Source organism: Erythranthe guttata, chromosome 12, assembly GCF_056151865.1.
Source record: "Erythranthe guttata isolate IM_541 chromosome 12, IM_541, whole genome shotgun sequence".
In the NCBI taxonomy this organism is placed as follows: Eukaryota; Viridiplantae; Streptophyta; class Magnoliopsida; order Lamiales; family Phrymaceae; genus Erythranthe; species Erythranthe guttata.
This window is the reverse complement of record NC_142544.1, coordinates 1,338,860-1,350,065: the sequence shown is the minus strand read 5'-3', so window position 1 is coordinate 1,350,065 and position 11,206 is coordinate 1,338,860. Positions and strand designations below refer to the sequence as shown.

At 32.9% G+C, this 11,206-nt stretch overlaps 1 protein-coding gene across 1 annotated transcript; it reads right to left on the bottom strand.

Annotated features, from left to right (window-relative positions):
* Positions 1-968: 968 nt before the first annotated feature.
* Positions 969-3,393, bottom strand: LOC105961105 (3-ketoacyl-CoA synthase 20). The gene is made up of 2 exons (XM_012985345.2): positions 2,436-3,393; positions 969-1,989 (listed from the first exon to the last, which is right to left on the bottom strand). The coding sequence occupies exons 1-2, from the start codon at positions 3,201-3,203 to the stop codon at positions 1,207-1,209; spliced, it is 1,551 nt and encodes a 516-aa protein (XP_012840799.2). The 5' UTR covers positions 3,204-3,393; the 3' UTR covers positions 969-1,206.
* Between the last annotated feature and the right edge of the window lie 7,813 nt (positions 3,394-11,206).

The following is an 11,206-nucleotide window of genomic DNA, read 5'->3' as shown; positions in this document are numbered from 1 at the left end:
TTCCACTAAATTTGATGATTTGAGGGGGTGGTTGTAATTATCCAAACAAGAGGGGTATTTTTGTAATTTGGCCATACCTCAGGGGGTGTTTGTAATTTACCCTTTTATCTATAATTATTTATTTTTTCCTTTTTCCGATTTTCTTTTTAATTAAATAAATAAATAAAAGAAGAAGTAGAACAGCTGGTTCCATCTTGGCGACAAGGGCGCAATTTTAATGCACGTCACATGTTAACTGAGTCAACTGGGGATATATATACATACATTGTACATATAATTATTGTATCCATATATGATATAACATAATGTTTCTTGATGACAAAAATTAAATGCTCAACCTCCCTAGTGTTTGCTTTTACTTTGGGGAAAAGGATTGTGTGTTTTGTCAAATCTCCATTCAAAATGATTGTATTTTAATCCAAAATTATATAATGTGATACAGTAGAATTTCGATAAATTAATAATTTTATTTAAAATAATATTTTTTTTATGAAACGATAATTGTTTTGAGGGTGATTTGTTCAATTTTAAGCACATTTATGATTTTCAGCATATTCGGGTGATTTGTGTGATTTTTAACACCTTTTTTTTTATTTTTTTTATTTTTAATAATAACCATGTTTATCTATTTTATTAATTTAGACATAAACACACAAAAAAAAATTGTTTCTGATAAAAGCAATTTATATTAGCAAATGTAATAAAAAGACATTAGCATCTCTAATAACTATGACTTTAGTCCTAGTAAATAATTTAATGTTGAACTTGATTTCAAATCTATTTCCAATGAATGCTTTGACTTTGAAATATTGATTTTTACATGTTTATCGTATTATTACTATGTGATATATATTTTATACTATTTTTAATAGTTAATCAAATATATTGCGATACGATTACAATAAACGATACAATACAATATATGGAGGAAAACGATAACGTCGATGTATTCCGTTACGATAACCATGTTTCATATAAACAACTTCAATTGAATCTCCGACACACAACATTTTGTTTTCCCTTGAAATTAAACTATGATACAAAGAACCCTCAAAATCTCCGAGAATTTAAAATAATGTATCAAGAACCAAACCATTCCAAAAAAAAAAAAAAAAAAAAAAAACTAAAAACTAAAATTAAATTACAATTCACATGAAAAATAATTATTATAAAATATAAAAAAAACACAAATTAATTTGTAAAGAATCAAGAAATAGTGGCCACTCTGGGCACCTCAACAGGAAAGTCATGAACCTCATCCATCCAAGGATTCTTCTCCTTAGCCGGGTCGACCCGTTTCAAAGCCCGCCAAACCGCACTGTTACACTTAAAACCCGACCCGAAAGCAATCTGCCAGGTCCGATCCCCTTTCCGGATCCTCCCTTTAGCTTCAGTGTACGCCAGCTCATACCACAAAGAGCTGCTCGAAGTGTTCCCGAATCTGTACAGCGTCATTCTAGAAGGCTCCATATGCCACTCACTGAGTTCCAGATTCTTCTCCAACTCGTCCAGCACCGCCCTCCCGCCGGCGTGTATACAGAAATGCTCGAACGCCAGCTTGAAATCCGGTATGTACGGCTTTATCGTCTTCATCTTGAACACCTTTCTCGCGACCAATGTCACGAAGAAGAGGAGCTGTTCCGACATGGGGAGGACGAGTGGGCCCAGGGTGGTGATGTTTGTCTTAAGGGCTTCGCCGGCGACGGCCATCAGGTCCTTTGAAAGGGCGACGCCGACCTGTTTGGTGTCGTCTTCTTCCTGGAAGACGCACGTGTAGCTCTTGTCGTCGGCGCCTCGGTGCGTGCGGACTGTGTGTATGAGCTGGTACTTGGAGCGGCGCTTGTCGGAGGGTTTGTTGGAGAGGAGGATGGCGGCGCCGCCCATACGGAAGATGCAGTTGGATACGAGCATGGAGCGGTTATTGCCGAAGTACCAGTTTAGGGTTATGTTCTCCATGCTTACTACTAGGGCTAACGAATTAGGCTGCACCTGCAAATTATTAATTTAAAAATTAATAATTAATTAAAAATTATATTAATTAGGGTAAATTACTCAAAAAAACCCTGGACTTAGGCTAAATAATGAAAAATACCCACACCTATCTGTAATAACCAAAATCCTCCTCTGATTAACTATTGATCGAGTTTTTTAAAAGAAAATGTGTACAGTTTATTATACCTTATATTAAATAGGTCAGAAATAAAAGAAAATATCTGAAATTGTATAAAGTCTAGTCCAAAAAATCCTTGAAAAGTCACACTGTAAGGGGTTGGTTTAAGACGGAAACAAACATCAATCGGTGGATTTTTGGTAATTACAAATAGGTGAGGTTTTTTTCGTTATTTAGTCTAAGTTCAGGGGGTTTCGTAATTTACACAAAATTATATTATAATGGTGAATTTAAATAAATAAATAGAAAAAAAAAAAAAGCTAACCTGCAGGAGCTGTTTGGCAAGATCAATGGAGATCAAACCAGCACTACAACCCATGCCACCAAGATTATAGCTCAAGATATTCCCCCTAAGCTTGTAATGGTTCACAACCATCGCCGAAAGAGACGGCGTCGGATTGAACAAGCTACAATTCACCACGAGGATCCCGATATCCTTGGCCTTAACCCCCGTCTTCGCCAGCAAATCGTCGATCGCGCCGAACATGACCAACTCGGCCTCCTTGCGGGCCTCGGCCATGTTGGGCTCGGCCGGGACCCGCATGAGGGCTTCTGGAAAGTAGGTCTTCTGGCCCAGGCCGGACCTTTCCAGAATCTTCTTCTGGAACTCCAGATTCTCCGCCGTGAAGATACCGGTTTGCCTCGATTTTTCCATGAACATTTCTTTGCTACACATGACGTCGGGCTTCGGCTTGTAGCACGCGAAGTCGACTAGGTAAATTTTCCTAGGCCTCGTCATGAAATACAACGTGCACAAGAAGACCGTTAGCGTGGAGCAAACGAGAACCGAGACGAGGTTGAACTTCAATTGGTCCCACAATAGGGTTAGGTCTTGCGTTGTGAGAGTCGAGAGATGAACCGAGGAAATAGCTAGTAAGGGGATTAGTAGTAAGTACATAGCGTTTGAGATCAAGTAATGGTAACCGAGTTTCACGTATTTGAGCCTAATCGATTGGAGGAAATTCGGGAGTTTTCTTTCGACCGAAATTCGCCCCGTTTCGGGTTCGATTTTTCGATCGTCACCGTTCCCCATTCTTGATCGACCAAAAAAAAAAATCAATCAAGAATTAGATGATGATGATGATCAAGTATGTGTGTGTGTGGGTGGGTGAAATTGGTTTGTAAGTATTGATGAAAGTGGAGGGAAGTGTAGATATAAGTATTTAAAGAGAGGTATTTGGGTATGTAAAAACGGGTGGATCCAACTACCAAAATGTAATGATACCACAATGTAATAAATGCGTCACATTATATTTATTAATAATAATTAATGAGAGGGGCGACGTGTGTGTAATAATTCTCAACTACCTGACTCTAAGTTTGGTCAACAAAGATTAATGGAAGTATGGAGATGAATTGCTTTGTGGGTTAATCTCTTTAGTTAATTAAGATATATTTTTTAAATGTATTTATTTTTCTTAACACGCTATTATTTGTTTATTAATAAAAATGGCAAAACTTAAGGAACAAACTAGAACAAGTGGTGACTGCATAATTAAGTTTTAAACATTTTGGACATGTTAAGTTTTTCGCAAGTTTTTTAATATAAAATTGACAATAAATAAATAGATGGGTTACGTAAGTCTAATTTTAGTAATCAATTTTGATGTAACCGGATTAAATTTATCTAGTGTTCAAAAAATCGGCTGAGACATCAGATTAACCGGTCTATGAGACGAAGGCGATCAAATACCTTTAAGATTTTGGCGTAGTTGTCTGAAAATTCAGTAGTTGTCTGAAAATTCGAATTCCGGCCTCTGTGGCGCAAAAATCGGTTTAATCTAGTGTATTTTTTTCTGAATAAAAATACAATTGAGCTTTTAATAGAAAAATAAGTTGCGTTTTATTTGTACTTTGTAATGATTTTTAATTTTTTATTGTGTTATAATCTAACTATTATTATTATTAAAACTTTTATTATGTGATTAGAATACATAATTGATGTGATAGAACCATGTTTAAATATCATTTAATATAAGTTTTGAGTATTTACAAATAATATCTATATATATTACATTAAATATGAAAAGGCAACTTATTCTTATTTATCACCGCCGTGCTAATTAATCGTGATGCGCTGCCGCCTGTCTAATCACCTACAACCTGATCCCGTCCTTTACGACCTTGAATATAATTTACCCCACACGTGGCATATAATAAAATCGCAAAATCCGCATGCAAATGGAAGTTAAAGTATAAGACAATATTTGCATGCCCAACTAATTTATTAGACGGTTTAGGTTTCATTTAAATCATAAGATACGAGTTGAGATCATTGTAAAATAGTTGAATTATTTTTTTTTCTTTTTAGTTAATTAATATTTACAAGATTTTAATTTATTTATTTTTAATCCAATATATTATTGGGTGATTTGTCATGCTATACGTATGCAATGAAAAGTTTTGACTGAAAGGGGTGAGGATCCAATGCAACTGCCCAACGAACTTTTAATGATAAGCGCGTTTGGCATTGATGTTTGCCAGATGGGAAATAGCAATTCGTTTTGCGTAAACTAGTTTTCTCTTCAAGTAATCGTCTTCGTTTCGAATATGGACTACTATTGCCAGATTAATTTCTTTTTTGCCACACTTGTGGATGCTAATCTTTGCACGTGGTAAGCATGTATGTGTGTGTGTGTCTTGGGGGTGTGGGGGCGATATTTTTTTTTTTTTTTATTTTCTTTTTAATAAATGAAAATTGTTATTTTTTAATATTTTTATTTGTATTAATTTCAATTTTTCTTTTTCCTATGTGAGGGTGTGAACGAGTTGCGTTCAAATCGAGCTAAAATAATTTTTTAGTGCTCTCAAGCTCATGATATTTTACTATCTATTTATTAAAATATTTTTTTTTCACAAAATTGCTCATGAAATAAGTTATTATTAATATTTTTCTATCTATTAATAATATAAAAAAAAAAAAAAATACGAAATGGCTCGTGAGCTTTCAAAACAATTAAAAACAAGCACAATTTTAGTTCTGTTTATCGAAAAACTCAAGCTCGGCTGGAAATTTTCAAGATTCAGCTCGAGCTTTTGTCAAATCGGGACACGAGACTGATGATGAGCTGAGTCAACTCTTTTACATCCTTGTTATTGTAAAATGAAAATATGAAAACTAGTGTATAATAAATAAATGCAATTATTATATAATTCAAAGGATAACATAAAGAAAGAAAGAAAAAATGGTTTTGCTATAATGACAAATTAATGCAACTGTAAACTAATAGCTATACAATACATTGATGTTGTATACTACCAAATTAAATAAATCCCTTTCATTAAAATTAATAAGATGCTACAATCTTAGGGAAACAAAGTTGACTCATTAATCCAACCACTTTTGCCAACAATCCTATTAACATTCCTATTCATAAGTGTAACATGTACAAAGTCTCTAAGTTGCCCTCTTAATTATTTAGTGTCATATATTCAATTTGAATTTCATTTTCTTTAAAAAAAATTTATTGTTTCACATGGATGCAATATGATGTCTTGACATTAATAGTGAATACAACTTTATTTATTTATTTATTTGGTGGTACGATAAAGTTACACGATTTATTGTTGGCTCGCAGAACTAGGATTGAAAACCAAATTAAAGTACTGGATACATAATTTGAGATCGATCATTAAAACTTAAAAGTTTAGTCGAGTGCAATTAGATTAATTAACATAACAAATGAAGGCGAATTAGATCATTTTTTACTTTGTGCATGTGTTAGGCATGTGAGTAGAATTTGATAAAATGTTTTAGGACACTAATACTAACCCTATCGGTAATTAATTGACATAGTTGCCATAGTTGCCCGCCCTTCAAGTAAGGGTCTGTTTGGCTAAGTATATTTAAAATATCTTATAAGCTCCCACGTTTGATAAGATGTTTTAGGATATGATCTTAAATCTTTATATTAAAGATCATATAAAGACTCAAGGAGAATCGACATTAAACTAAAGCTTCAGTCGCATGTTAACAGAATATATGGAACCTTAATAACAAGAAAGTATTATCCACTCATTACGTCGTACAGTGAGATGAGGTAAAACCATAAGATATCATGGTGAGACCTCGAGTTTGCGTTTTAAACGAGTTGAACAGTATTTAACCTTAAAAAACCCATTAAATACGGCATATCAACAGTGGATTAGGTTAAGATTCCTAATGAAGCTTTGCCTCTCAAGACATGACATGTCTATAAGGGTTAGGATTTCAAATAAAGTTTGCGTCTCAAACGCTTTTTACTGACTTGATTGTCGGAGCTTATACATTGAGAAATCCGTCCCGGTGTTGCAGTAATTTTTGACATTTGAAAATCGCTTGTCTCTATTGCCCTACAACTAATGTTAGTTAAATCGAACTAACAAATATATGAATGTAACAATTTTAGGCCTACAATCTTTTTCAACGCATCGCATCATTACTTGAAGTAATACTCACCTAACTTACACAAAATTTGGCCAACAAAATTTGCAAGTAAACATCAGCAGTTTTTTTTGGGTCATTTCATAATTTACATCTCAAATATATATATATATATATATATATATATATATATATATATATATATATATATATATATATATATATATATATATAAGTTTCTTGCAAATTTGAATAATTAACAATCATTAAGTAGATATGATATGATGATCTAATTCTAATTAAATTTATTTACGTTGAATTTTTTTTTCTCACAAAATTCATATTTCCTTAGTATGCTAGAAGATCGAAAAAGAATATGATTGTTTCGATTACATCGGGATCTACCGGACGTAACTAAAATTCTGTTTTCGGTCGTTTTTTGCTTTAGATCCGATAACATATTCTATCTCTTGCTTGATCAATTTTTTTTTTTTTATTAACAGTTCAGCTTCATGTGGCGCTACATTTCACTTATTTCTCATTAGTTATTCAATTAAAAAAAATAGTATTAACTATATTAGAATAAAATAAAAATAGAACTAATAAAACTAACTTACGAATTTATGAAGATACAAATATGCAATCTTAGAAGAAATCAGGTGCAATTCACAATTTCTCAATAAACCATAAGAATAGTATATTTTTATAAGAATTGCAGGTCAAACCCAAAAAGTTATCAAAATTACAAAATATCAAATAAAGTCAAATTGTAACCATGTATTTTACTTACCAGTTAAACGAGATCTTATTGTTTAATATACAAATACTATATATTTGACTTCACTTAGTATACCTTCACCGAAAAGCCGAAATCCCTCGCCCAGAGGGTCCATATCCCCTAGACCGATAAGTTTTTTATTGTTTTTTTTTAATACAAAAACCGATCAAATAACATATGAGTTCTGAATAAATGTTTGGCTGCGGCTATATGCAATACTAATTCCACTTGTGCAAGACCAAATTAAAGAAAGATTCCAAAAGATTCTATTTTATTAAGATAAAATGACAAATATACCCATAAATTAAATTTTTTTTTTTTTCTCATGCAAGACCAAATACAAATAATGTGGAAAAAAAAATGACTGAATTGAAAAAACAAACAACCCCGTCCTCAAACCCTACATACGCCCACCTTCTCCACTTACGCCCACCTTCTCCGCCGTCAAAGCTCCGCCCCCCAAGCTCCGCTCCACCACCTACGCCCACCTTCCTCATTTTGTTAAACCTTACAAAAAAAAAAAAGGAAAAACAAATTAAATTCGAAACTGGTAAAAATCGACACCAAGGTGTCGAAAAACTGTGCTACAAATCGACACTTAAGCGTCGAATTTTATAGGTAAAAATCGACATTGACATGTCGAATTTATAGCACAAATTCGACATTGCCAAATGTCGAATTGTATGCCTCAAAATCGACATCTAAATGTCGATTTTTACCCATAAAATTCGACATGTACATGTCGAATTCGTTTGCGCGGGATTTTTTTTGGAAAAACGATATTCTTGCTAAAAACCCACAAATGCTTACCTTCTTGGGTTCTTCCACCATAGAATTTTCTATTTTGATGTCTTCTGACTCCATACTTGCCATCTTTGTAAGATTTGTTGAGTTTTGATGATTTTGAATGTTTAGGTTTTGTGGGTTTATGGAGGAGGAAGGAGAAAAGTCTTGTGGGTTTTGGAAGATGGAGAAGATGAGAGTTGGTCTTGTGGTCTTGTGATAGAGTTTTTTATGTTTTTGAATTTTGGTCCTGCACATTTGGAATTTTCTATTTTTTTAACAACTAGGGGTATTATAGTATTTATACATTGAAAAATTTAATTTGATCTTGCTCAAGTAGTTTTAGCCTTGCATATAGCCGCAGCCTAAATGTTTTTCTTTATAATTAGTTTCCAATAGATGTATTTCCATACTAAAATTATGTCTTAATAGTATTATTTGATATGCTAAACCTAAGATATAATAGTAATTATTTTCAGAATGGGCCCCTTTTTTTTGCTAAAAAAAAATTCTCTCTCTAAAATCTCAAACGTCGGTCTTTTTCTCCTCCCCAAACAAGTTCTTTTCCCCTCAACGCTTGCACAAAAACATCATAAAAACAATACTATAATTCGAGATTCGAACTTGAAGAAAATTTTCTCAAATTTATTCTACAATCAAAGTAATCATTCTATCTCAAATTAATTCTACTAATTAACGGTACAATAAAGTTTTCTTCTCTCTTCTCTCTCTTTTTTTTCTTTTTAAACTCAATTCAATTTTATTATTTATCATGAAATTCACGTTCATGGCCTGCCATGAAATTCGAGTCCATGGCAAGTGTGGGGTTTTTGGAGGGGGAGGTGGGGAGGGGGTGGGGTGCCTGCCATGAAATTCACGTCATGGCAGGTGTGGGGTTTTGGGGGGGCGCGGCTGGGTTGGAAGCCAAGGGCTGATGCGTTCTTTTTTTTTTTTTTTTTTTTTTTTTTAATTCATATTAATTCAATTATTTATTAAATTGTTAATAAATATTTAATGATTAATAAAATTTTAATACTTTATAAATACTGAATAAATATTTTAGAATTAAATAATTAGTATTGAATACATGTTTAATAAATATTTAATAATTAAAAAAATATTGAATAAATATTTAAACTTGTTTAATAAATACTAAATAACTTTCAAATTTTTAATAAATGCTTAATTTATGTTAAATGTTTTTTTTAAATGTTTAATAAATATGTTTTGTAGTTGTTTTTTTTTTTTTTTTTTTTTTTACAGATGCCTCGTCGATGAGCATATCAGGAATTCGAGGATCAACAAACACAAAGTCAATAACCTCATTCGTCATTGAATCGGCGCGGTGTCGCTCTATATACTTGCTCTCATCAATACACTGCATCAAATGTTGAATAACTGTCTTTCCGCCCATCAATTTAATTTTGATTTTGAGTCTTGCATTAGAAATGTATTTCAACGAAGTGGTAATATTTGGATCTTCATGTCGAAGATGGTTTAAAATCTTCTTAGGCTTCACGTGACTTCTCGTCAACATCTCGGTAACTTCATACTGCTTCTGCGAGAGTTGTTTATAAATACCATGTTTCGAAGCCGGAGGATGATTATGCTTCCCGTAAACTATAGAGAGTTCCCATTTATCCTCTGCTTGTAGAGCCCCCGTCACCTGGAAACCACAATTACATATTTTTCTGTGCCAGTACATTTTGTACTTTCTACACATCTATTCTTTCGTTTCACATGCTTTTTCCCAAACCGATCAGAGTGACGTATACTCTATCACAAAAAGTATGACCTATACTTAGCTTAATGCCATGACTTTCAAATGTGTCTCTCGCCCACTGTATTAAATTGGCTCTACAATTAAACAATTGTACTACTCGAAAATATTCAGAATAATCAACTTCCCCATTATCCTGAAAAAAAAATAAAAAAAAAATATATACATATATAAAAAAAAAAAAAAAAAAAAACACAACACCGGATCGCATCTAAAGTAGAAGCGGAAGCATCAAAGATGGCGCCCACCTTGGACGCGAATACAGTGTACTGCGCGCCCAACATGTGCGCGCTATCTGTTTCGTCTTCCAAGTTGTACATTCGGTTGAAATGGATTGTCGTTAGAAAGTATTGAACTCATTAGTTGATGATTATTACGTAACAAAAATGACTTTTGACGACTTCTTAGTATTTTGAAAACCCTACAAAAAAGTTGGAGAGAAGTCGAAAAAATAGAGCGTAGAGAGAAAATAATTTTTTTGTATAGAGACAATATTTTTTTTTATGTGCGGGATTTAGTAACTTTTTGTGTGGAAAACCCTAGAAAAAGTTAGAGAGAAGTCAGAGAAAATATTTTGTAGAGAGAGAATATTTTTGGTAGAGAGAGAATATTTTTTATTTATGTGCGGGATTTAGTAACTTTTAGTGTAGGATTTAGCACCCCCCTTAATAATAATTCAAACACCATTATGGGCTCCGTAATGGGCCCTTTGGCTCATTAGCAAGTTTGAATCAATGGGCCCATTATGAGGTACACGGCCCAGTATTTGTTTGTATATTCTTCACTTGAAGACAAATAAATAAATAAATAAAATAAAGATTTAAATAAATTATAATAAAAAAAAAAATATATGAAGGCCAACCAAACAACTCAATTAATATGAACTAGGGGTGTAAATGATTCGAGCCGGCTCGACAAAAGCTCGAACTCAAACTCGAATTGTTCGAGCTCGAGCTTTCTGATGAGTCGAGCGTGAGCTCATTTTTAGTTAGTTGTGAGTTCGCAAGCCGGTTGTGCCTTTTTCTATTTATTCTTTTAGTTTTTATTTTAAATATAATTACTCGCGAGCTTTTTTATTTAATTTTATTCCTTTATTTTTATTTTAAATATAATTAATATAAAATAATTAATAATTAAAAAAATAAATTAGTTATTTTAATATTTCCATTTTTTTATAATTTATAATAATACATTTCTAAAAATATTAATAAAAAATACACAAAGTGACTCAGGCTCGAGTTCAGAAAAGAAATAGTCGAAGAGCTCGAGCTCGTCAAAATGGATTCGAGCTCGAGCTCGCCGAAACAGTCAAGCCCGGCTCGGGCTCGTCTA